This window comes from Pararge aegeria, chromosome 10 (genome assembly GCF_905163445.1).
Source record: "Pararge aegeria chromosome 10, ilParAegt1.1, whole genome shotgun sequence".
Taxonomy (NCBI): domain Eukaryota; kingdom Metazoa; phylum Arthropoda; class Insecta; order Lepidoptera; family Nymphalidae; genus Pararge; species Pararge aegeria.
In genome coordinates this window covers 14,021,561-14,046,834 of record NC_053189.1, presented here as the reverse complement: position 1 = coordinate 14,046,834, position 25,274 = coordinate 14,021,561, and the positions used below count along the sequence as shown (strand labels likewise).

The following is a 25,274-nucleotide window of genomic DNA, read 5'->3' as shown; positions in this document are numbered from 1 at the left end:
TTAAGGCTTAGCGATACTGAATACTTTAAAAACAAAATCTAACGCAGACGAAGTCGCGGGCAACAGCTAGTATTATATATAGATTGCCTCTGCCAAATTGCCCTCTACCAGTCTTCAAAGCCGAGACAGCGCGCTTATAAAAAAGTGTTCATCACTGCACCAGGGAGTTCGTCAAAAGTTTTCAACGTATTCGTTATCATCAACTAGTTAATGTACTCTCGTTGGGCACTGGGCATAGGCATTCTGTTTTTGAAGGAAAATGGATTAGTCTAAGACCCTACACCCTACCTAATGCTAGCTACCCCAATAGTATAGCGATAATATTACCTATTAGGGTAGCTACTATGAGACAGGTAATAAACGTTAAACCCGCTATACCTATTGTAGTATAAACGTTAAACTCGCTATACTACAATAGGTATAGCTAGTTTAACGTTTATTACGTGTCTCATTATAGTTATAAGTGAAACTAATAAAAAAGTGCCACGTTGTTAAGTTCGTTGCGAAAATGTTCATTTGCTAAAAAAGAGTGACGAGATCTTGGGTGTGGCAGAAACTGTACTCTTTCTCAACCCAAAACGTACTAATAAGAGAACAGGTTTATATTCTTAACCTGAAGCATGATCGCTGGGGCCAAAGTTTCTAAGTCGGGCACTGTTTCAAACAATCGCAATTGCGCATAAAGTTTTTAATATGCAAATGTTTTACCCGGATAAACATTATGAACTATGGTCAGTTTGTTTGCGCGAAATATTGCAGCAGGATAAGCGGTTTTGTTTTGAATTATGAATATATTTTATTGTGCGCCTCTGCAGCTGTAGTCATTTCGGCTTTAGTTTATAATTTATACTTCAAAATAACCAACGATGTTTAAGCGATTAAACTTTTATCTCGGTGCTCTTAATCACTTACACTTTTTAGCGCAGCCACCGTCTAAAACTGCTTTATGCATTCATTTGCTGTCCCTTTTTATGAGCTTTTGTTTAATTGATTATGATATACATATATCAAAACACCACCGACGAGGTGGACGGTCGTCATTAGGCGCGTCGCAGGTAGCCGCTGGGTTCAAGCGGCACAAAACCGTGGAATTTGGAACTCCCTACAAAAGACCTATGTCCAGCTGTGGACGTCAATCGGTTTATATGATGATGATGATATATCAAAAGCTTTGATTTTAGTTAACTTGCGTGAAAGGCTGGTGGTTAGCTTTTTAAAAATGGTATGTTCATGCTTTTTTTTAAACAATGGTTTTGGTTAAACGCCCACGGGTAAAAATTTCGGCGGAAATAACATTTAAAATAATCCCGGATGCAAAATAAACTGTTTCTGCTACTTTGCGATAACTATGTAATGTAAGAATCTACATCTGAATTCTATTTCAGTATTATTAGAGCTCTTAGCGGCAGATCGCTTCAAGGGAAGTACTACCACTATGTTTATTTGTGCCGAGCAGCATTGTTAGGTGTTATTAAAGGCATATGAGGTTTTACAGCTTCGCCTCAGGTTGATGGTCACAGGACGGCACTTAATACGACGCGATTCTTGCATGCGCTGCGAAGTGTTGCTCTGTGTATAGGCGATGGTTTTGAACTTGACATTAGGTGGGCCATCTGTTTGGTCCAGATTATTATATCCTTTAAAAATAAAATTATTTATGACCGCCGGTTGGCGCAATGGGCAGCGACCCTGCTTTCTGCATCTAAAGCCGTGGATTTGATTCCCATAACTGGAAAAATGTTTGTCAGTGTCTGGGTGTTTATCTGTATATAAACATATTTATGTGTATTATATTCATAAAAATATTCATCAGCTATCTAAGTACCCATAACATGAGCTACGCTTACTTTAGGGCTATACGGCGATGTGTGTGTTGTCGTAGTATATTTATTAATTTATTTGTTGTTTTTAGGCACAGGGTCACATAGTAACCAGTAGTAATAACATTTAAAACAAAACTGCAGCGATCGCTTGTAACTTTAAACATATTATATATGATATTTCTGCTAGTCACCAACTGACAACTACTAACTGGCATTAAAGCAGAGCGGTGGGTCTGGGACCATAAGATCGTAGGATGGTGTTTTGACTGCAACCTGACCTGGTGGTAAGAGATTATGCAGTCTAAGATACATAAATAAATAAACTGCGACAATACACAAATCGCCCCAAAGTAAACGTAGCTTGTGTTATTGGTAGGTACTCAGATAACTGATGAATATTTTTGTGAATAATATATATATAAGCACTTTGTAATATACAAAAAAACACCCAGATACTGAGAAACATTCATGTTCATCACACAAACATTTTCTAGTTGTGGGATTCGAACCCACAGCCTTGGACTTAGAAAACAGGGTCGCTGCCCAATGCTCCAATCTGCCGTTGTAACATAAGGTACATTAGAACCGTAATCGGTTTTGGCACCGTACTGGATAATTTATACTGCTTAATTTAAATAAATAATAAATAAATAAATAAATATACTACGACAATACACACATCGCCACCTAGCCCCAAAGTAAGCGAACCTTGTGTTATGGGTACTAAGATGAATGATGAATATTTTTATGAATAATATACATAAATAAATAACAAAACACATATAAACACCCAGACATTGAAAAACATTCATGCTCATCACACAAACATTTTCCAGTAGTGGGAATCGAACCCACGGCCTTGGACTCAGAAAGCAGGGTCGCTGCAAACTGCGCCAATCGGCCGTCAATTTAATTTATTATTTGAATTTATAAAGTAATTAAGCATCGGCATCGCACTTGTCGGCAGAGTTGTGATTCGCCACGACAAAAGCCTGACCAGACCAAAATTAAGAATTTTGCAATTCGCCCCTCCTATGATCGATCCCGGGACCTTTTACTTATAAGACCACCAAGCTCACCCGAGCAGCAGGGAAATCGAATAAAATTATCGCCGTTTGAATCCTAAAAGCCTGCCAATTCGTTATTTATATTATACTTCCACGAATAGCTATGCGATCGCCTAAATCAAGATTGGTGGACAAATAAGCTCCGGCCCTGCTCTTGGGATTTCACAAAATCCGCATTACAGATTGATCTCGCCTTTGGGACGCTGAGTAAATGAATACATTTGGAGTCAATATAAAACGATCTACTTACCTCATTCCCTCAATTGTTCCTTGTAAACAAAATGCTTTTAATAATGAAACTATTTAAGACATAACGATGAAACCATATAAATCTTAATAACTTGTTTTTAAGATTTCTATGGATGAAATGTAAGTTTGGGTTCATCCATTCATTGGCTTGTGATCTTCCTTACAAATATTAGAAATGCAAAAGAGTGTTTGTTTGTTTATCCTTCCTTCACGCCCTATCTTAGCAACCAATCAACTTGTTTTTGTCGGCATAGATTTAGTTGAATAAATAGAGAGTAACATTGGCTACTTTTTATCCCTAGTAAATAAACAGTTCCCACGGGATTTTTAAAAAACCGTATAAGGATACGAAAAACGCGGGAAACAGCTAGTTTTAGTAAATAAATAAATGAATGAATACATTTTTATTTTACACCACATAAACGTATAGAAAAATGGAAATATTTATTTATTCCTTAAAATAATTGTTTTATAAATATAACCTAAAATTAACTATTTAAAACTAAATAAATTTAAAACGTCCTCGAAACCACCGCAGCGAGGCACAGTTCCTAAGATGCTGGCAGCATAGCCCCTTTGGATGGCCAAACTAATTCGTTGGCCAAGGTAACTGCCCTATAATAAAAAAAAATATATGCCCTGTAATAGAAAAATTTAAAACAAAAATTTACGAAAAGTATACAATTTGGCGGCCTTATCGCTACATAGCGATCTCTTCCAGGCAACCAAAGGCGTAAAACACAGCTCAAGTAGAGAGGTAGGTGGTGCATATAAATAAACATATATATTTGCATATATGCCTACATACTATATATATACCGCCATGGTGTAGTATCATCAGCCTTCGTTAACAATTTTTTTATTGTAAAAGTACCAAGCATATGAGGATGGTTTCGTACAGACCACAGAAAAACATTTCACAGGACATGCAAGGAACTTGTCCTGCTTAGTGCCGCTCTGAGTACATTCATCTGAGGTTGGGTAAAGCCTCTTGCCTGTTATTAAAACAGAAAAATACAATGCAATGCTGCTTGGCAGCAGAAATGATCATAACGGTAGTTCCAGACAAGCTCTGTAACAAAAATCTCTACTAGGTACTACTAATTCCAATTTACTGAGGTGATATGTTATAATTCATCACATTAACTCATTACCGGCCCACTATAGAGCACGGGTCTCGTCCTACAATGAGAAGTGGTTAAGATCGTAAGTAAGTATCGTAATCCACCACGCTGGCCCAGTATATTGGTGAACTCCACACAGCTTTGAGAACATTACGCAGAACTCTCAGGCATGCAGATTACCTCACGATGTTTTCCTTCACCGTTTGGGCAAGTGATATTTTAATTACTTGAAACTAAATACTTAAGTGTTATAATTAAAGGTTTTTATCTTTATTTGATTATGCCACGTTATTGGCTTTAATACATGTGTCCTTTTCTTTATATTCTTGTAGAAACGCTCAATATGCCTTAATGAATTGTTTCACCCGATTTATTTTTAGATCCAATCTATCATTGAATCCAAGCATTCCCAGAAGGAATGAGATCATTTTCTCGCGATTTATTTCATTACCTCTGCCATGAAAGCAGAATTTGAGACACCTCAGGCCGATCAATCATTCCGATATATCAGGACCATTAGGGTAAACTGAGTTGAAAAATACAATCTCTTTTCGAATAAAAATTCCATCATTAAGATAAACTGTAGTTTAGTCTATCACCTGGCCATATAGCCTGTGCCACAAGTTAACCAAATCTTTATATATATATTTCTTGTGTGCGTGCGTATGTCACTGAACTCCTCCTAAACGGCTGGATCGATTTGAATGATTTTTTTGGTATGCGTTTGGGTGGCGCCCTGGATGGTTTAGATTCACAAATCAGCCCGACAGATGGCGCTGGGGTCCGCTAGTAATGGTATATTTTAAATTTCGCTTTCACTTATGTCAAAATCTTCAAAGTCAAAATAAGTAACTTATCAAGCTCGAGTGGTATATAATCGGGATTAAACTGACAATTAATTAAATTTTCATTTCAGCAATTTAGTTTGATTTTAATAAAGTGTCTATTGACCGTGATGATTGCAAACTTTAAGTTAACCTCATTTAGTCAATTACAATCAAATTCATAATTATAGTGTAGTAATAAATATACTAAGCCCTAAGATGTGATAAATTAGTAAAATGCAGTTATTTTCCTATTTTCACCAACAGTGGGCGATTGGACAGCTATGCTCGAGGAACTCCTACGTTAACAAATCAGAAAAAAGAAGATCCCTAGGAGAACCACAGTTACTGACGTAATTTACAAAGAATCGTTAGTATAAAATTTTTAGTACATTAATTAAATTATGGGTAATCTTATTTTTATTTATATGTGATATATTTATCCTGCTTAGTGCCGCTCTGAGTACATTCATCTGAGGTTGGGTAAAGCCTCTTGCCTGTTATTAAAACAGCAAAATACAATGCAATGCTGCTTGGCAGCAGAAATGATCATAACGGTAGTTCCAGACAAGCTCTGTAACAAAAATCTCTACTAGGTACTACTAATTCCAATTTACTGAGGTGATATGTTATAATTCATCACATTAACTCATTACCGGCATATATCTATGATATATGTTTATATCTTAGTTATTGCACCACCAACCTTTTTTCTATTTTGGTTCCTTTTACGCCTTTGGGTTGGCTGGAAGAAATCCTGCCTGGACGATAAGGCCAAGTTGTACTCTCTTGCTCTATGTTTATATCTCTGTAACTACATTTTTCTTTGGTGTACCTAAAATGTGTATTCATTCGTTCATTAATTAGTGATAATCGCAAAATATTTTTTTCAATACGATAATCCACTATACCTTATACTTTGACGTCTGGTTTCAGTTGTCATCACCCCAGTTTCCGTTGGTCTTACGAAGCGGCTACCAGATACGAAATACCAGAGAACGGACATCAGCGTCCTCTGTGCCATTGTCATACTTCAACTGACAGTATCTTTCAAATTTCAGAACGTGACAAAAAACTGCTCAACGATACACCACGTTTATTAATAAGGGGGGCTGAGTGTCCATCGAATGACATCGAGTGTCGTTTCCGGCCTAGTTATGAGGAATTTTAAAAATGGCTTGAATTATGTATTGTGCAACAATCTCGTACTCAGCCATACTCAGCCACACTCAAACTGTCTGAGAGTGCTACTCAGTGACGCCTCTCTACCAATCGGGCAAAGAGTGCTTGAAACGTGCCAATTATTTCCTCTGAAAACAGTTCTGTTTCAATTTTATTAATTAAATTTATGGAAACATTTAATGCTATGAAAGGAAACCACTAAATTATTAAAAAAAACGGCTAGCTAATTAATGTATTCCACCAGGATTTTTTTTGCGTATAATTTATAAGGTTGATTTAAAAGAAAGCTAGACATTATTTTTATACGAATATTATAAAATACTGATAGCGAGTTTTAATTTTGTTTCAGAAACTTGCTCCACTTACTCAAACCTTAAGCTCACAGTCTCGAAGTTTCCCAAGATCTCGTTCGCGGTAATAAAATAAATTAAAAAGCTGAAAGTACCATGTACCTACAACAGTTCTCATTTATTCAATGTGGGAATTGAAGCAATTTCCAGAAAGAAAATTAAAAAGCATCTGGTTTTCCTGCCGGCCGGGCCCCTCGGTACACTGAAAAAACCTTTCACTTGTTTCGTCTGAGAATTTAGATCAGATTAAATTAGTTTTAAGGTTTTACTCTTTGTTTCTAATTTTATCAAAAGTTACACTCCAATTCGTTATATACTTATATAACAACTATCTATACGCATTAAAAAATAATGTCAAAACAAATTAAAATCTATTATAATCATTGAAAATGTTATAATATTATTCTTTAGGATTCGGATTAGTGACACTGATATCCACGAATTGCCTTACTCGTGCACTGTGGATATTCGTAATAATTTTCGTTAACATGGATGTTTATTTAAGTACTAGCGGACCCTCGTGAATTCGTCTGCGTATGAGTCAATCGAGAAGCTACGATGATTATGATGTTAGCATCAGATCTATTCGATTTGACTTTTATTTTACGTTTATGTTTTTTCATTATTTTAGTTGATACATACAAACATACATCTATCCATACATCCATCCTCACAAACTTTCGCATTAATAATATTAGTAGGATGGTACGCATGCATTTAATCGTTGTCCCATATTCCTTGCGACTTGGTGTTGCTATTTGTAAAGAGTTATGTGCTTTATCTCCGACAATATTTATCAGATCTTAATTAAAATTAGACAATACATGTTAGTATACACTTTTAAATAAAAAAAGAACTATTCAAATCGGTAAAATTTAACAGAGCTATGAAATAAAATTGATAAAAAAATTCATCCCATTTCCCGGATGAAACATAATATTGTTTATCGGGATAAAAAGTATCCTATATATTGACCCGGAATATCAGCTACCACAACACCAAATTTTATTTAAATCCGTTTAGTAGTTTTCAAGTGATGCCCGAACAGACAGACAGACAGACAGACAAAAATTAAATAAAAATCTGTTTTGGACTCGTTTATAAAGCATACCCCGGTCAAAATTTTTTAAATATATTAAATCTTCCAGTTACAGTTTTATTATAAGTATAGATTACAAATGTACACGAGACTTAACAATAGCAAGACGTACCATTTTTCCTAAAAAAAAACCCTCGTAAATAACTCAGTATGAGTTCAGAGATAAAGAAGAATATAAAATGAACAAAACAATGATTATATATCTGTTCAATAGTATTATTACTCGTATCTATACCTACTAGTAATTATTCCAAGACATTGACATCTGCTAGTGACAGATATTGTAAAAAGAACGATGATGGAATTCGATTTCAAGAACTTCGATTAAAAAGCTTCACCAAGCAAGAAATTGCCTTCCCCTTTTTCTTTACAAATTTTCCGGTTTAGTGAGTTTTATTTGACATTGCGAATTATGTATCTTTATTGATACTGTTAAATATTTATAGAGGGTATGAAATTGTGTTTATACCTGCCAGCCTGGGTTATAGCTATTACACATTGAAGAAAAATTACACGGAGCGATGTCAATTTTTACTATAATAATTACTATTAGGTTTGACATCATAAATCATTGTAACGAGTATCTCCACATGCGTAAAGACTATATTTACAGTTAGAATGGCATAACAAATCTTTGACATATATTAATGTAAGATTTAAAATCTAATGGTTCTCTTAACTTTATATGTTATCTTGGTCTATTTGAAGTTTCAGAATATGAAATCAAAACACTTACACTGTGTTGTACTTATACCTTACTTCCCTAATTCTAAACATTGTGTTAATGCGGTCTGGATGAAATTGTAGTTTGTCTGTTTACTTTAAATCTAGCATTTGCCCGCTTTTTGAGAGCGGGAAAACTGAACATTTATTTATAAATAAAAAGTCAAGTAGTACGGTAGGAAAAAAATCAGAGCTTTTTTAAGGTGTAGGTAAATAAAAACGTTTTATATACTATACAACGTAACCTATCCGTAAAACCGAAAACCAAAAAGATTAAAACACGACCATAGTTTTTACTGAAAGAAATCAGATACAGCCCTAACATCACATGCAAAATTAAAATCTTTCGTCGCGTACCTAATAAAGTACTCCTGTCACTTTATAAGGTACGCGTCGCACAGTACTGGCACTGTGCACGTGTCGGTCTTTTATCTTCAAAAGGGTTGTCAAAGGAAACACTTAGTCTTGAATTCGTTTGGATGGAAAAATAAAAATACTTCTTTTAATTTAATAGTTTTACGTGGTGATTCTTTTAAAATTTATCACAGCTTTTTCTTTTTGCGTGAATGCCTATAAGCAGGTTTTTTGGAGTCTGTTTCTTCGGTAGCTGGTTCACAACAGTTATTGCAGCATTGAAGGTCTGTACCACTGTTTCTGAAACAAAATAGCAGTTACGTTACGAGTGTTCTCTAAGAGACCTGCCCCTTTTGTCTTTTAGGTAACGAAATTCTTAGTACCAGTCAAAAGTTTGATAATGTCCATCCCGTGCCTCAGATAGAACTTTAAGTCGTCGGTTTCTATTACTATCCCAGGAATGGAACACATGCTTTCATCGCCAGTAGCCGAGCACACCAATTTTGAGCCTAGTCGCAGTTTGTACGGAGTTCATACTTTGACGTCAATGATATTGACGTTAACACAAACACATCTTAGTCAGTCTCCAGAGAGATCTTCCAACTACGCGGGAGATATAGTGCACAAGTGTATGCGAAAACACAGGTGCATTCTCTTTTTCTTCACTCTTGTAGTCCGATGGGACGAAAGACATCACGGAGGACCTTTAGCTCAACAGGCTTAAGGGTGAATTACTGCCAATGTGATAATGTGTGCCACTCCGAGCTGGTGCTAAGAATTTTTGATAACAACACTTAATACTATTTTGGACCCATTGGCCCGAGCCGAGGATTAAACCCAGTCTACTATCGACAAACTAAATCGACTACAGTAGATCATGCTAACCTCTAGACCAACGAGTTTTTTTTAATTAGTCATTGTCATTGACGTAAAATTAGTCATTGTCAGGAAAGATGTAGGTAGGTACATAAGAACATAGATAGAACTCTCTAGACCAGCAATATATTATATTTATAAGGCAGCTCAGGCTGACTGCCTTAAGAGTAGACGTAGGTTTAAATAAAATAACCATTTCACTAGTGCTAAAGACTAAGACACTAGAGGTATCTCTGCATCGTTCGAGTCCAAATAGGACTGCCGTGTATCGATAATGCAGTCGAATTCATATCAAAATACATTGACATACATACATGACATTGAGTAAGTGACTCAATGTCATGAAAATTGGTTGTTAATCAAATATAATTTAAATTGATTCTTAAAAACTATTTAATAAATAAATAATAATTATTAACGTTTTCGTAAAAATTCTAATCAATTTAATAAAATATCTAGCTAATATGAATTTATAGTTTTAAAGTTTAATTATTTACCCACTTTATAAAATTACTATAACATTAGTTAACCTACACGTCGCGTCGTAACAACCTCCCGCTAACTAGTGTTCATCACCATTTTAGTGTATTTATCTACTAAATAAATTTATTTAGTAGATAAATTACCATTTTTACAATTATTTAGTGGTGGTATATAGATACAACCACTAAATAATTGTTAAAATGGTAAAGGTAGACTAGGGATGCAGTCTGTACATCGCGACCTTATCAAATCGAATGCGTCTCGGGTAAACAGAGCGACTACTTTTATACGATTTATAAGTGGAGGGCTACTGATGCACGACAGGAGCAGGTAATTAATTTAAGACTTAAAGTATTCCTGCATCCGTTCGAAATCGTTGATTATGACAGATTCACAAGCTTACGGAAGGTTCTCTGCAATCCAACTACAGAAGCACTTCATCTTCATGCCAACGGCAAGGTGTTCTCCATCGAAGTCCACTCCACCCACCGTCACCGCCACGAGGTGACCGCGACGCATAGCTGGAGCTCCTGCGTCGTCCTGATAACATTGGTGTTGTCACATACAAACTTTATAAGTCCTGAAGTAATGAAATCTCTTTCATAGTGTCTTTTTCTAAACTTACAAGTTAAAAAAATTGTCATGGCACCCGCGTCCTAACCCAGCTAGTTAAAATAAATATATACTTGTTAGTTAGGCAGATAGGTGCACAAAAACATAGCATCCTGATTTTAAAACTATTAAAATAACAATAAATAATAAATTTTAACCCCAACAATGGGCTGGCTTAGCTTGGTGATCTCCACGAAATTTTTAAAGTGTGGGTCAAGCTAGTGGTAGTTGGAATATATTTTACTTATATTACCTCAGTGATATAGAGCCGTTCGCTTGAATAACATAAAAATTCATGACGATTTTCTGAAAAAAAAAAATATTATGTTAGTTTAAATTTTTAAATATTGGAAGCAGGCGTTTCCTTGCGGAATTCCATGATATACAAGGAAATTTAAGCTCAATTTGATATTAGAATTTGTACGGTGTGATCATTTCGTAAATATTTATCATTATTTATCTTTTCTCCACACCCAACAGATCTTCGGTTATGTACCCTCGCACGCACATTTCGCACTTTACAAAGAACAATTGTAAAAATGGCAAACATCTCCTGAGTTGTGTATTGCCGAAGATCTGTTTGGCGTGGAGTAAAAACATTGAAAAAATTCAAAATCACTTTACATATTCCCCCTGTTCTTCGCGGAGTATAGCAAATTGTGCGCTTAATTTTCACTGTACCTATATTAAATTATTTATCAAAGTAAAAGAAGTCACAGCAACTTAGGAACACCTTAGGAAGTGTCAAAGAGAACTGTAAGCACTTACTCATTCTGTACATTACTGGAACTGCTTTATTTGTCAGTTTTTGACACGCATGCATATTTACAAATCCAAAAATTTCGATCGTTAGTTTATTTTGCTGGAAATAGTGACAAAATTTTACAAAATTGTTCTAGGCTATAAAACTAGTGAGAACAATTTTTATTTATTTAACTACAAGTTAGCCCTTGACGAAGTCTAAAATGGTAGCGGGCTAACCTGTTAGTAGGATGACAATTATATTTAACCAATACGCCTAATCAGTTTAGACATTGTACCGGAGCGCTGAATAGATTAGGGGCACGTGTTTGTCGATAGGGTTGTAACTGACCACGGCCGAAGCGCTTTACAAGACTAGACTTAGAAATTGTTAACTCAGAAACCATATCTCGTCTAATGTATTCTTTCAAAACTACAATTTGAAATTTTTCAACAGATTAACAAATTCCTTAAAAGCCTGCAACGCAGGACTTTATGAGCTGCAGATATTCATGGGCGGGCGCACTTAACATAAAAACATTCGTGGCAGAGTCACCATCTGTTTATATATACGAGTAGATTAACACAATCCGAAAAAACTAAAAAAAAGACATTCGATGCACAAACATCGAACAAGAGAAAATGTTATGCTCTTTGCTCAGATTAAGCCTTGTAAATATTAATTTGTATATACTCGTATATCTTGATTGATATACTTACTCGTGCTATAAATCTAGAGCTACTCACTTGATCACCCATTCTTCGCCGCCAACCATTCCTGTAATACGATATCGATCCTCCAGTTGGACGACGATCTCTCTGACGCATTCGATCATTATTGACTTCAAACCTTTCGTACAATTGGTTAAGTATGCCCTGGAAGTCATTTATATTACGCGGCGAGCTTTTAACTGAGTACCAAACCTGTTTGAAACTATTTAGGTATACTCCAATAAATGTTCGGTGAGTTCAGTGACTTTTTTCCTCGTTACCATAGCAATCGTAAAAATTATGTAAAATTACAATAGATATTTAATAGTTAAGAAAATAAAATTGTTAATTTGGCCAAAAGGGGGACTTGCTAGCAGCGCGGTGTGGTAGCTCTATCAGCCATAGCAGTTAAAAATGAACGTAGTTTTTTCTCTAAGCTGTTTAAAAAGACGTTAAGCGTACGAATTTTTTACCACTGGCCCAAAGATACTAAGACTAGATGATGGAGCGAAGGGGATATCTATGTAAAACGGAAAAAGCTACTGTGTACGTAATTTTCAATACCATTTTACCACAAAACAATGCTATCCTCGAAGTACCTAGGCAACCCCTCTGATAAAGTACAAGGCAAGTAATACAAAAATATAAAGCAAGTCATTGAAGGGTTTAAGCATTATTTTTGCCTGGTTATTATACTAGTAGGGTTATCAAAATCACATTACTACCATCTAATGCATTTCAGGTTTTTCAGTGTATTCAAGATGGGATTTGGCTTTTAAATAAAAGTGTTTCATTAAAAACAACTCAACATCAACCTAGGCCGTAGTTTGGCCTTAGGTTACACATCTGGAGAGGCAAAATCCAGCCGAAATAATGTGAAAAATAAAACACAGAGCAGTCTTGGACAGAGAGCCTTAATCGCATATAAGATGGTTTTACTATCTGTGGTGTGATTTAAAACATTTTTATACCTAGTACATCATTTATTTTGATATACCTAAATACCAAATTATTTTCCCAACTTTTTTGCTCTGCGTCACTGTTAAAATCAGTTGAATCCTCGTATCGCTTTTGACGATATTTATAACGCTAAAAGATTATATTAAATGAATGTGGATAGATATGAGTGGAGATAGCAGTAGTTAAGAGTTTGGTTTCAGTTTCGGTGGGCCGAGTTCGAATCCGAGCACGCACCTCCAACTTTTCTAATTTATGTGCGGTTGCTACGGTGAAGGAAAACATGAGTCAGTTAAAAATCGGTTGAATCCTCGTATCGCTTTTGACGATATTTATAACGCTAAAAGATTATATTAAATGAATGTTGATAGATATGAGTGGAGATAGCCCAGTAGTTAGGAGTTCGGCTTCACTTTCGGGGGGCCGAGTTCAAATCCGAGCACGCACCTCCAAGTTTTCTGATATGTGATGTTGCTACGGTGAAGGAAAACATCGTGAGTGAACCCGCATGCCTGAGAGCTATCCAAAATGTTCTCAAAAGCCCAATCAGCACTGAGCCAGCGTGATGGACTACAGCCTTAACCCTTCTCACAATGAGAGGATGAATATTACAAGGGACTTCGTTAGGGCTCTCTAGACCTTTGTCTTCCTCTATATTTACTGATATTTTTTTATGAACAACTGCCTTCTGTACACGACCCTTCATCCAACAACCAAGCGAAAGCAGACCTACGCTAATTTAGAAATCAAAATTCAAAAACTTGGAAATTGAACCTGGAACCTCTCACTTATGGTGGTAATAAGATCACATCGCTGTTCTAGAGGAATAAAACGGCCGATTGGCGCAGTGGGCAGCGACCCTGCTTTCTGAGTCCAAGGCCGTGAGTTCGATTTACACAACTGGAAAATGTTTGTGTGATGAACATGAATGGTTTTCAGTGTCTGGGTGTTTATCTGTATATTATAAGTATTTATGTATATTATTCATAAAAACATTCATCAGTCATCTTAGTACCCATAACACAAGCTACGCTTACTTTGGGGCTAGATGGCGATGTGTGTATTGTCGTAGTATATTCATTTATTATTTATTTTATTTATAAATAAAAAATAGTATAAAAAGTCATACGTTGTTTTCTTCTATAGACGACGTTGGTTTATCTTTATAAAATACTCTTTTACTCTGTTCTCGAGCTCTAGTCACTGCTTCATATTTGTTAATGTCCTTCTTTCTATTCTTCTTGAGTCTAAAGCGTATACGTTTATTACTCCGTTTACGAAAAGTAATGTTTGTTAGATTATAATTATTTAATTCTTCGAATTTATTGGTCTGAAATCAGGGGCAGAAATGTGTCTGTGTCTATATGTTGTACTTTGAAATAAATGCATGAAAAAGTGATAGCCTAGTGGTAAGTGCTCTGGTTTAACTTTTGGGGGGGCAAGCCGTGCACGCCCCTCTAGTTTTTCTAAGGTATGTATTTTAAGAAATTAAAATACCACTTGCTAAGGTGGAAGAAAATATCGTGAGGAAACCTGTAACATTATGGAGAAGTCTCAGGTTCACCATAATGTTCTCAAAGGCTAGCGGAGTCCACCAATCCCCACTGTGTCAGCGTGGTGGACTACTGCCTAAACCCTTCTGTAGTGGGTAGATAATGGGTGATGATGATGATAAATAATAGATACTAAGACTAAGAATTTAGGATGCTACTTATAAAACTCTTACTCTTAAATAAAGCTTAAATATAGCTACTTGGCGAATACAACTTCCATAATTTTTTAAGGTTTTACTTATGTTGAAGCAAAGTTTGGTCATTAACACAGATAGTTACTTTATATTCATGCAAAATTAAACAACGTAACCACCAGGCAGCTCCTCGGTGAGGCCTCGACATATAATATCACGACCACTTGAGTCACTCGAAAAAAGATATCTGTTGGTTTCAACTCGTCGGGCATACTCGAAAGTTATGCTGCATTTTATATAATTATTATAATAATAAATATACTATGGTTGTATTCATTAATATAATAATTCACGGTTGTCTAATTGAATAATAAAAAAACCTTTAAATTTTAAGGAAATTGTAATGGATAAGTACTTCCGATGTTATTTCCTCCTTGAAGACCGTAGTTGCTTTTGTATCCGATTTAAATGGAACTGTCACCTTAAACAATAAAATATTGTTCTCATTAAAAGAAAAGTACTTCAAACACACATGCTCGATTAGGACTTAAATAATTAACGTTGCATAATTTATAGGATAATCTATGGCAAAATATTTTTATTCTGGTAAGTATGGGAAGCTGTGGCTGCGGCTACTTAATACCCAAAGGCACAAAATACCGCGAAGCGATTAAATGCTTCTGTACTAAAGTACGTGGCATAGAGACTGGTTTATGGGTGAAATATCCCGTTTAGTTGTTTCCTATAAATTCAGATATTCACACAATATAATCGCTGCAGAACTTGTCAGAAGCACTTCCTCAATCCTTCAATAAAAAGGCTGGTTTAATTATTAATTAGTACATCCTTATAAGATTAAGCAACTCTGTGTTCGGTGAAAACTACAGATTTACTTAACATTCAAAACCGTTTCTTCAAAAGTCAAGAGATACGATTGAATTAACTGCAATGCATTCATACAGTTCAGTTCTATTACTTACGCCCATTTCTGTACAGATGCTTAAATAAAGAAACTAAAATTTCTCGTTTTACTAGACATAGTCCTAAAAAGTGTTTAAAAAATCTCCGCATAGCATATAACTGCGAGGAAAAATAAATAAATACATATATAGTTTCCAACATCATATTAACTTTATTATAGAATGTTTGTGCGCATACGCACACACACACACACACACACACACACGCACACGCACACGCACACACACACACACACACACACACACAGCAGAGATAGAGAATGTGAGATGGACGCACGGGCACACACACATACAAACTCTCACACACACACACACACACACACACACACACCTACACACGCGTTTAAGTCAACAAGCTATTCTCACTTAAGTGCACTAGAGAGGCACTGGCCCCTAAGTTACGGGATACCTATTGAGTTTTCTAATAAATAATAGTCATTAATAAAACAAAACTTACGTCGTCGTTCTTACCCCAACTGAACACCAATACGTCAGCATCAACCGGTGTGCTAGTTCTCTCAGTAGCTAGAGGTACCACCTGACCAGGCTTATCGGATATCATTCCGGCAAATGTATGCACTAAGGCCAGATCTGCTGTCCAACCACTATAATTTGGGTGAATTAAAATCCTTTCTATAGGTAGATATTGTTCGTAGCCTGTATTGAACATCTTCTTTGTACCGATTACGACGAACGATGCTGTCATCTCTGGTTGTATGTGCTGATTATCTTTTATTTCACTGTATAAAAAGTTTAGAAACGGTTTAAAGCCTTTTTGTTTGTGAAAGTGGCTTCGGATTTACTCTTCCAGTGTAAATATATATTATTATTAAAATATATGTGGGTAACGGCAGTGCAAACCAGAAGATTATGCTGGGTAATCAACGTAGAACGTGGTAACTGGATCAAACATTTTTTTTGCTTAATACTGAGTACCACTACGGTACTAAATAATAATACAATCAAATTTTATTGCAATTTACCTAATTTGGCTAAAAAGCAATAAAACTGCAACCTAAACTTCTAAAAAATTGTTATATACTAAGAGATACTCATTCTCGTTCGTCGTTTCGACACGACACGACACTTTATAGATGAAAAAAATATAAATTCAGATTTTTTTATAACCTTTAATCCATACGCAAAACTGAAAAAATATGATAATATGAATAAACAATACGGAAACTCGTGGCAAAAATCATAGTCAAGTTAGGTTATATGAGCTGCCTAGTGAAAATCGATTGGTGAAAGGTATGCCTAGGAATCTCTTTTGATGAATTTCCTGCGTTAATTGCCTTGTTCGTCGTTAGTGAAAACGGGCATTAGTCTTTTTCGATAATTAGTATCACTTTGTTCATGTCTCTTTAACGCAGCACATACACTACACTATCACTATTCACTAACTCAGAAGGGTTTCTCCTTTTTAGTCTTCTCACTAATTTCGCAGCTGGATTGCCTCGACGTTGAACTAGTATGGAGATTTAACTTTGTACTTTACCTTTTCACCGTGTTTCGGAGAGCATATTAAGCCGTCTTTCATTCATATGTGTTTGCTGTCACCCACTTTTCTTTGATGGCCGATTGGCGCAGTGGGCAGCGACCCTGTCCCTGTCCCTGACCCTGACCCTGACCCACGGCCCTGAGTCCAAGGCCGTGGGTTCGATTCCCACAACTGGAAAATGTTTGTGTGAAGAACATGAATGTTTTTCAGTGCTGGGTGTTTATATGTATATTATAAGTATTTATGTATATTATTGATAAAAATATTCATCAGTTATCTTAGTACCCATAACACAAGCTACGCTTACTTAGGGACTAGATGTCGGTGTGTGTATTGTCGTAGTATATTTATATTTATTTATATTATTTATTAGGAGGACAGTTAACGACTCCTTTTTGAAACATAATATGTGGTATATGAGTTCATGTAACTTTTCTAAGTTATTAAATTTAACTCTCATCGTCAACCAGCATGCCTGAGAGTTCTCCATTATGTTCTCAAAGACGTGAGAAGCCTATCAATTCGCATTTGTCAGCGTGGTAGACTACGGCCCAAACCCTTTTCATTATGTGAGGTGGACAAGTATTTGTTTAATGATTATGATGATGATCATATAGTGTAAAGATACTTTGAATAGACATGCCCTATTTATAGTAGAAACACTTGAAGAGTTTATTATATAATGTGAGTACTAACAAGCAATGTGCAGCTGTTATAACGACGTTATCGTGAATAATGGTACCGGTGCAGATCTTTTTCGCGCCATTTGTGAAAACAATACTGTAACATAAGGGAGTAATTATTATCTAGCTTTTAAAACCGCCCTGGCGCAGTGGTTAGCACACTGAAGGCAGTGTGTTAAAGCAAAATACAAACAAAACATTTTAATACTTGAACCAGATAACACAAAGAAATTGATACATAATATATAAAAAAACATTTAAAAAATTATTTGGTGTCGTAATTTTGGAATTCAAATTATCAGGATTTTCTCTGTTATGGTCTGGCTTTGGTCGTGGCTAGTTACCGACAAATAAGTGCCGCTAAGTGGTTCAGCGTCCCAGCACGATATCGCGTAAAAACCGATTAGAGGTATGGGTTTATTATCACTGCGATACTTTTAACAGGTAAGCCCGTTGCCATCTTAAACTGCGTAATCAGTCGAGATGCATTGAATTGCTAGCTTGTAGTGAAATAAAAAAAGCTTAGTAAAGCAATTTTGAAGTCATTGGGCATAAAGTAATTTTAACCCGTACGAATTTACCCTTTAGGGTATGGATACCCAAACCACAGGCACTTTCGCCTTATTCTGCTTCTAAATTTAGCCCTAGGACTAAATCAGCAAGCACTAATTTATTAATGACTGATGATTGCTTGGAACTAATCGTATGTGTTATTAAATAGAAAATAACAAACAACCAATTAATTAGCTGCTAATAAACTAAATTAATAAATTATAGGTACACTAAAAGAAACAGCAAACGTATACAACGTGTAAATGAAAACCGAAATAATACTTCACAGGCTTTCGGTACCTACATTGTGTACCGAAACTGAGACTTATCTGTGAGACCGAATAACTAGTAGTTTTTGTGTAAACCACTGCCATAGTTTTAAATGAAAGAAATCAGATACAGCCCTAACATCACATGCAATATGAAATCATGTGACTCCTGTCACTTTATGAAATTATTTATGCACCCTTTAACAGTATTTCGTGATTCGGTTACACGTTGTATGATGTAATTATAATTACGGAAGAGTAATTTAAAATTAATCTGAAGCCGAGAACATTTTATTATACTTTAGAGTATTTGTAAAATTAATTAAATGTCAACTTACTCGATCAAAGCAACGAACGAATAATGATCTTCTGGAAGAGTCTCGTTATCAAGTTCCTCCGAATCAGCTGATAATCAAGTGAAAAAAGTCTTATATTTAACGACGGGGTGCTATGTATGACGTGTCTGTGTGTGTCTGTCTGTGGCATCGTAGGTCTCGAACGGAAACACCGATTTTAATTTTGTTTTTTTTTTTGTGGTCGCTAAATAGAAATCGGTCCACGATGGCCGCCGCCACGAAATGAAGGATTGCATCTTCTTTCACCAGCCCTTGAATATGGGTATCAAATAAACGGGCTTGACTATTAGAATACTATAAACTACATTGAAAGTCGGAGTTTTTAAAATTTTTAATTAGTATTGAGAATCCTATTATTTTATCCTGCGAAATTAAAGAGTTCTCGAGGTATTTACGCTCCCTATCAAAATTCTAAATACAAAAACGGTGTTTTTTTAAAACCCGGATAGGTTTTAAAAAAACACCCTTTTATTTTTCAGAATTATCGGATACTTTAGGAATATTATAGATACACACTTTATACTGTATGTTACAGTTTAGTTTAGGAGTATTTTCATTCACAATCCGATACATCCTAATTTACCTAAGAAATTATGTAAATACATTGCTAATCATCATTTACCTTCAAATGGCTATTATATTATGTAATTTTCCAGGTAACCAGACTACGTGGTGGTGAAAATGGATTTACTGTATAACAACATAATTATTGTTAAGTTACCCCGAATGTGGTAGATCGCAGAAACACGCAGGACACTTTGGTTTCAGTTGAGGACCTGGTAAACTTTAGGCATGCTCTGAACTGGCTAGAGCAACCTCGCAAAGAACGTACAATTAATGATTCTACTGATCGCGTATAGAAAGAGGATCAGAAGCAGAAGATAAAGATCGAACCTCTCCATGGACCGCTGTGACCATAAACGTACACAAAGCACATCACGTCACTGACTATTATCAGGAATATACATTTCGGAAATACCTCCATTTTTTTTAATGCCTTTAATACAATCAAGCGTACGACTCACGTACCTACTACAAAAATATATTTTTATAGCATTTCTGCGAATGCAATTTTATGACATTTTTTGATAGTTTTCGTTTTCTGCGTTATTATATTCTTATGTTGTTTTCTCTAGAATTGCGTTTTAACAAAAAACCAACTTCAGAAAGAAAAGATGCCTAATATTAAAAAAAACATAATTCAAAATACGAGACTGACGCCGTGGTACGCATGAAGCAGAAATAAATCGACCAAACATCTAATCCAGTAAAATAATTCATAAACATTAAATTCAAAATTTAAAAAAAGCACCTAAATATTCCTACTTATTGAAAGGAAACGAGCCTTTTCAATATGGTGTTCATTATTCTTCTAGTTAATTAACCCATATTGAGTGAGTTGTAAAATAATATGTATTTTGCCATTTTCAGGCGACGGCTATATTGAACCGATTTTCATTAAACTTAGCTAAAACACTCCAGACAAAAAAAAAAACATTTCTAAATAGGTTCATCTGTTCGGGAATGTAAAAAACCCACCTTTTTGCATCGGGGTATCAACTTCCAAGAAAAAGAAATACCTATTGAAAAAAACAACTCATTTTCCTGGAAAACTTCTTTAGTTTAATGAAGAAGCTTAAGTCGGGCGGTATTGCGCATTACTATTCATCCCAGAATTCAAGTTGTTGTGAATAATACGATAAATAGGTAGATATAAGGGTAGTCTAGAAAGTTTTGTTTAGTAACTAATTCGATAAAACAACAAGCAGATGTCCTAGAAGGAACCTTTTATCATCTATGGTCATCATTTAATTAATCATTACACACTTTATATAATTATATTCTAAACTTTTCAGCGTGGATTGTATTTAAAAGTTTGTGGATACATGTAGATATAGGTTTTTATACTCTTCAATATGTGAGCGTGTCACTTAAATATTTTGAGCTGTGCAAAATTCAAAAATGTTTTATTCATGTAGACGTTATTACAGGCACTTATAGAGCGTTCATACATATAACATGTTACCACTAATGTAAGGTGATGGTGATAACAACATCCGGTAACTTTAAACTAAAACTACGAGCTAGTGCCACGTAACATAACAAAAATGTGATTGATTCTACAAGGGTGAATATCAGCTGTAGATGAAGGAAATGACATTTTTATAATCTAGTTTGTTTTAAGTATAAATTCATCAGTGTACATATAAAAGATATTTGGAAATACGCCAGTTTTCTTCTACTATCTGCTACTATCTGATCTTCGTTTAGTAGTAAAATATGATCATAAAGTAGTCGGTTTTATACACTTTTGACCCATCGGCCTATACCAAAAATATTGTTTTAAAACCTTACTATAACTAGGAAAGGTCACGTGAACGCTATTAATCTGGCAACATGTGTGCGCAACTCTGTTATATACAACAATTTGAATAATGTGTAGCCAAGTTAATATTATGGGTCCATTATTAAGCCTAGAAAGTAGTAATAGTGAAACGTTGATTTATTAAAGGAATAAAAATGTTATTCTTGTGGGAAAGTTCTATTTTGAAACTACCCTTACTATGTTTTTGTAGTTATAATTGACGGATTGATAATAAAGAGGTGGCGAGATATTTTCCATCAGAGGTGTGGACCGGACTGGATGCGAAAGGCTCGCGACAGAAAACTTTGGCGAGACTTGGGGGAGGCCTACGCCGTAGAGGCAACTTAAACGTAAATGTATTTTTAGTAAATGTAAAGTTATTTGTAGTAAAAATATGTAAAATATAAATGTAATACGTTTTAGAAATAAAGGCTTTTTTATTTTTATTTTTTATTTTATTTTATTTAATTGACGGACCTTCGTCTATAAACAGAGCAACACATCGCAGGGCAGAACATCTCCTAATTTCTGATTTGATCACGTAGAGATACTTCTAACATAGCTCTTTCCATTGCTCGCTGAGTGATTCTGAGCATTCTTATGAGGCCAACAAATGAGAAAATATAGTCAATTTATTCCCCGTCTTTGATGGAAAGAATTTTGAAGACATTTTTAATTGGATATTTCATAACTACAACTATCAATCTATTAATACTTTTTAGTATTTGACAGCCCAATCGTCGAGCAAGATAAATACACATCACAATACGACCATTAAAGTCAATAAACGATGTGATAGCGCGGGCGAGCGATGCGACGTGGAAGATCGGGGTTTATTGTGTAGAATAGCGAATGCAAGTTCTAATTGGGAAAATATACTTATTATTATAAGGGAGGACGAAGTCACGGGTAACCTTTAGTAAAGTTTTAGAGCTTTATGTCACTACATTGCTTTGATATTAACAGTGTATTAAATTATATTATATACGAGTAATTTTCATTAGTTTAATGATAGTTGTTTATCATGATTCATGATATTTGATATTATTAATGTCGACAGTTAGCGTGATCATAATATTAATTACCAAATAACATAAGTAGATAATTTCGTCATAATCATTATCAGCTTACTACAGGACACGGGTCTCACGTTGGCCAAGTGCGGATTGGTAGACTTTACACACCTTTGAGAACATGGGCGTGGGTTCGATTCCCAGAACTTTATAATGTTTGCTAGATGAACATATTGTTTTTCAGTATCTGGGTGCTTATCTGTATAAAGTATTTATGCATATTATTCAAAAAATATTCATCCGTTACCTTAATACTAATAAAACCAGCTACGCTTTCTTTCTTTATTTATTTACTTATTTTATTATTGAGATATCTCGGACATGCAGGTCCAGATCAAAATTTTTCTTTGCCGGTAAAGCAAGTTATATTTTAATTGCCTAAATTAAAAACAAATACGTAAGAAGCATGGCGCAGATCAAACTAGGTCCAATCGAAAGGGAGGCCGAAGCTCTAACCACGTAGCTACGACCGCTTTATTATGATTAAAGTTTTATATTTTAATATTGTCGTAACTACTACATTTATAAGTTCAGTTACGACATAAAATTAAATGCAATTAAAATAAATACATGTCAAAAGTAAATAAAACTAAATTAAATAATAAAATAAAAAATAAAATAAAACTAAATTAAATCTAATCCAAATAAACCAATTCAAATATCAAATTTAAATAAAAAGAAGAATGAGAACAATCCCTTCAAAGTCTAAGCGGCATTGGTATTGCAACGAGCCTATGTTATTGGTTATGAGGTCTGTAATAATATCACATACTCTTACTCAGAGTTAGGATCATCATTACATCAACCCTTTACCGGCCCACTACAGTGCACGGGTCTCCTCCCACAATGAGAATGGGTTAGGGCCATAGTCCACCACGCAGGCCCAGTGCGGATTGGTGGATTCCACACGCCTCTTGAGAACATTATGGAGAACTCTCAGGCATGCAGGTCTCCTCACGATGTTTTCATTCACCGTTGAAGCAAGTAATATTTTAATTGCTTTAAACGCACATAACTTAGAAAAGTTAGAGATGCGTGCTGGGATTCGAACTCGGCCTCCAAAAGTGAAGTAGAGGTCCTACCCAATGCGCTATCACTACAATTGCCCAATGCGCTACCATTGCAATTCTGCATCGTTTACTTCCGCTTTAGAATATATTTAGTCATAGTAGAAAATTTTATATTTAAGCACATCACCTCAGTAGTAAAACGTAACAGCCTTTCAGTGCAAGGAAATTGAAGACCATAAAGGTAGTATATGATATATCGCTTGGCATAAAATTTAAGCCTCTCCGTTCATTGTGATCCCCGCTGACTAACAAGGAACACGATATTGATCGAATGCAGCTTTGAAAAATACAATATGCCCAGTGGTTGTATTCATATGGCATTTACTCTGCCGGATATAATAGTAACATTTTATCAGTATGCAATTCCTTAATTTGACGGCGGATTTGTGAAATGGGCAGCAACCCTGCTTTCTTTTTCATAGGCTGTTGCTTCGATTCCCACAAATCTAAATTATTGTGCGATGAACATAAATGTTTTTCAGTGTCTGGATGTTTAGTTGTAAAAATGTAAAAATATTTATCAGTCATATCAGTACCCATAACACAAGCTAGGCTACCTTTGGGGCTAGACGGCGATGTGTTTATTGTCGTAGTAAATTCATTTTTATATTATACTAGCTGTTGCCCGCGACTTCGTCTGCGTTTAATTTTGATTTTCGATGTGGAATTAAATTTTGTTGTAGATCTAAAAAAATTAAAATATTCAGTATCGCTAAGCCTTAAATGAGGGGTTTGCTGTTGTCCGCTGAGGAGTTCTGTCCTCTATCTCCAACCACAGTTTAGGCAAAATAAAACACATATTATAACCTCTATAGTACAAAAAACATTATTTAAATCGGTTATAATTTCTCGTTATGGTGTTATAAGTTATGGTGTAAAATCGTCAAACACTCATCCCCTCCCTCAAAGGAACCGAGCTTAATTTCGGGATAAAAAGTATCCTATATTACTTCTAACACTTCCAATCACACAAACAAATTATTTATATAAAACTAGCGGACCCAATCGCCATCTGTCGGGCTGTTTTGTGAATGTAAACCATCCACGGTGCCACCCAAACGCATAGCAAAAAAATCATTTAAATCGGTCCAGCCGTTTAGGAGGAGTTCAGTGACATACACACGCACACAAGAAATATATATATTAAGATTAAATCATATATATTGCACCTAGATTTAACAGATTTAACAGATTGGTATATTCAAGAGAGGTATGACTTTTCCGTTTCAAAGGCAAATTAAATAAACACAATAAATTCAGTTCATAATATATTGTTGAGTGAGCAAGAAATTTGAAACGATGAAATTACAGTATAAATAAATTCCTTCCTAATAATCTTTACGCGGCTCGCTCTTTTAGGTTTAATTCATTAATTCATGCCTCTGTTTTTTGCCGAAAATTCAGAAGTCATTAAACGCTCAATATTTCCAGCGGAGAGCTATATAAAAGGCAAGTCACGCTATTAATTTTACAGGAAAGAGGACAAACTTTTAAGTTCAAGGACACGAAATTTGTATTTTACATAATTTATCATCATGATTATTCTACTTAATATAATAATAA

At 35.2% G+C, this 25,274-nt stretch overlaps 1 protein-coding gene across 1 annotated transcript; it reads right to left on the bottom strand.

Moving 5' to 3' along the window:
* Window positions 1-8,983: 8,983 nt before the first annotated feature.
* LOC120627059 lies at window positions 8,984-20,147 on the bottom strand. The gene is made up of 12 exons (XM_039894897.1): window positions 20,098-20,147; window positions 19,186-19,252; window positions 18,040-18,123; window positions 16,300-16,582; window positions 15,278-15,343; window positions 14,305-14,505; window positions 13,503-13,515; window positions 12,255-12,418; window positions 11,535-11,628; window positions 11,020-11,072; window positions 10,558-10,694; window positions 8,984-9,095 (listed from the first exon to the last, which is right to left on the bottom strand). The coding sequence occupies exons 1-12, from the start codon at window positions 20,138-20,140 to the stop codon at window positions 8,984-8,986; spliced, it is 1,317 nt and encodes a 438-aa protein (XP_039750831.1). The 5' UTR covers window positions 20,141-20,147.
* Window positions 20,148-25,274: the final 5,127 nt, after the last annotated feature.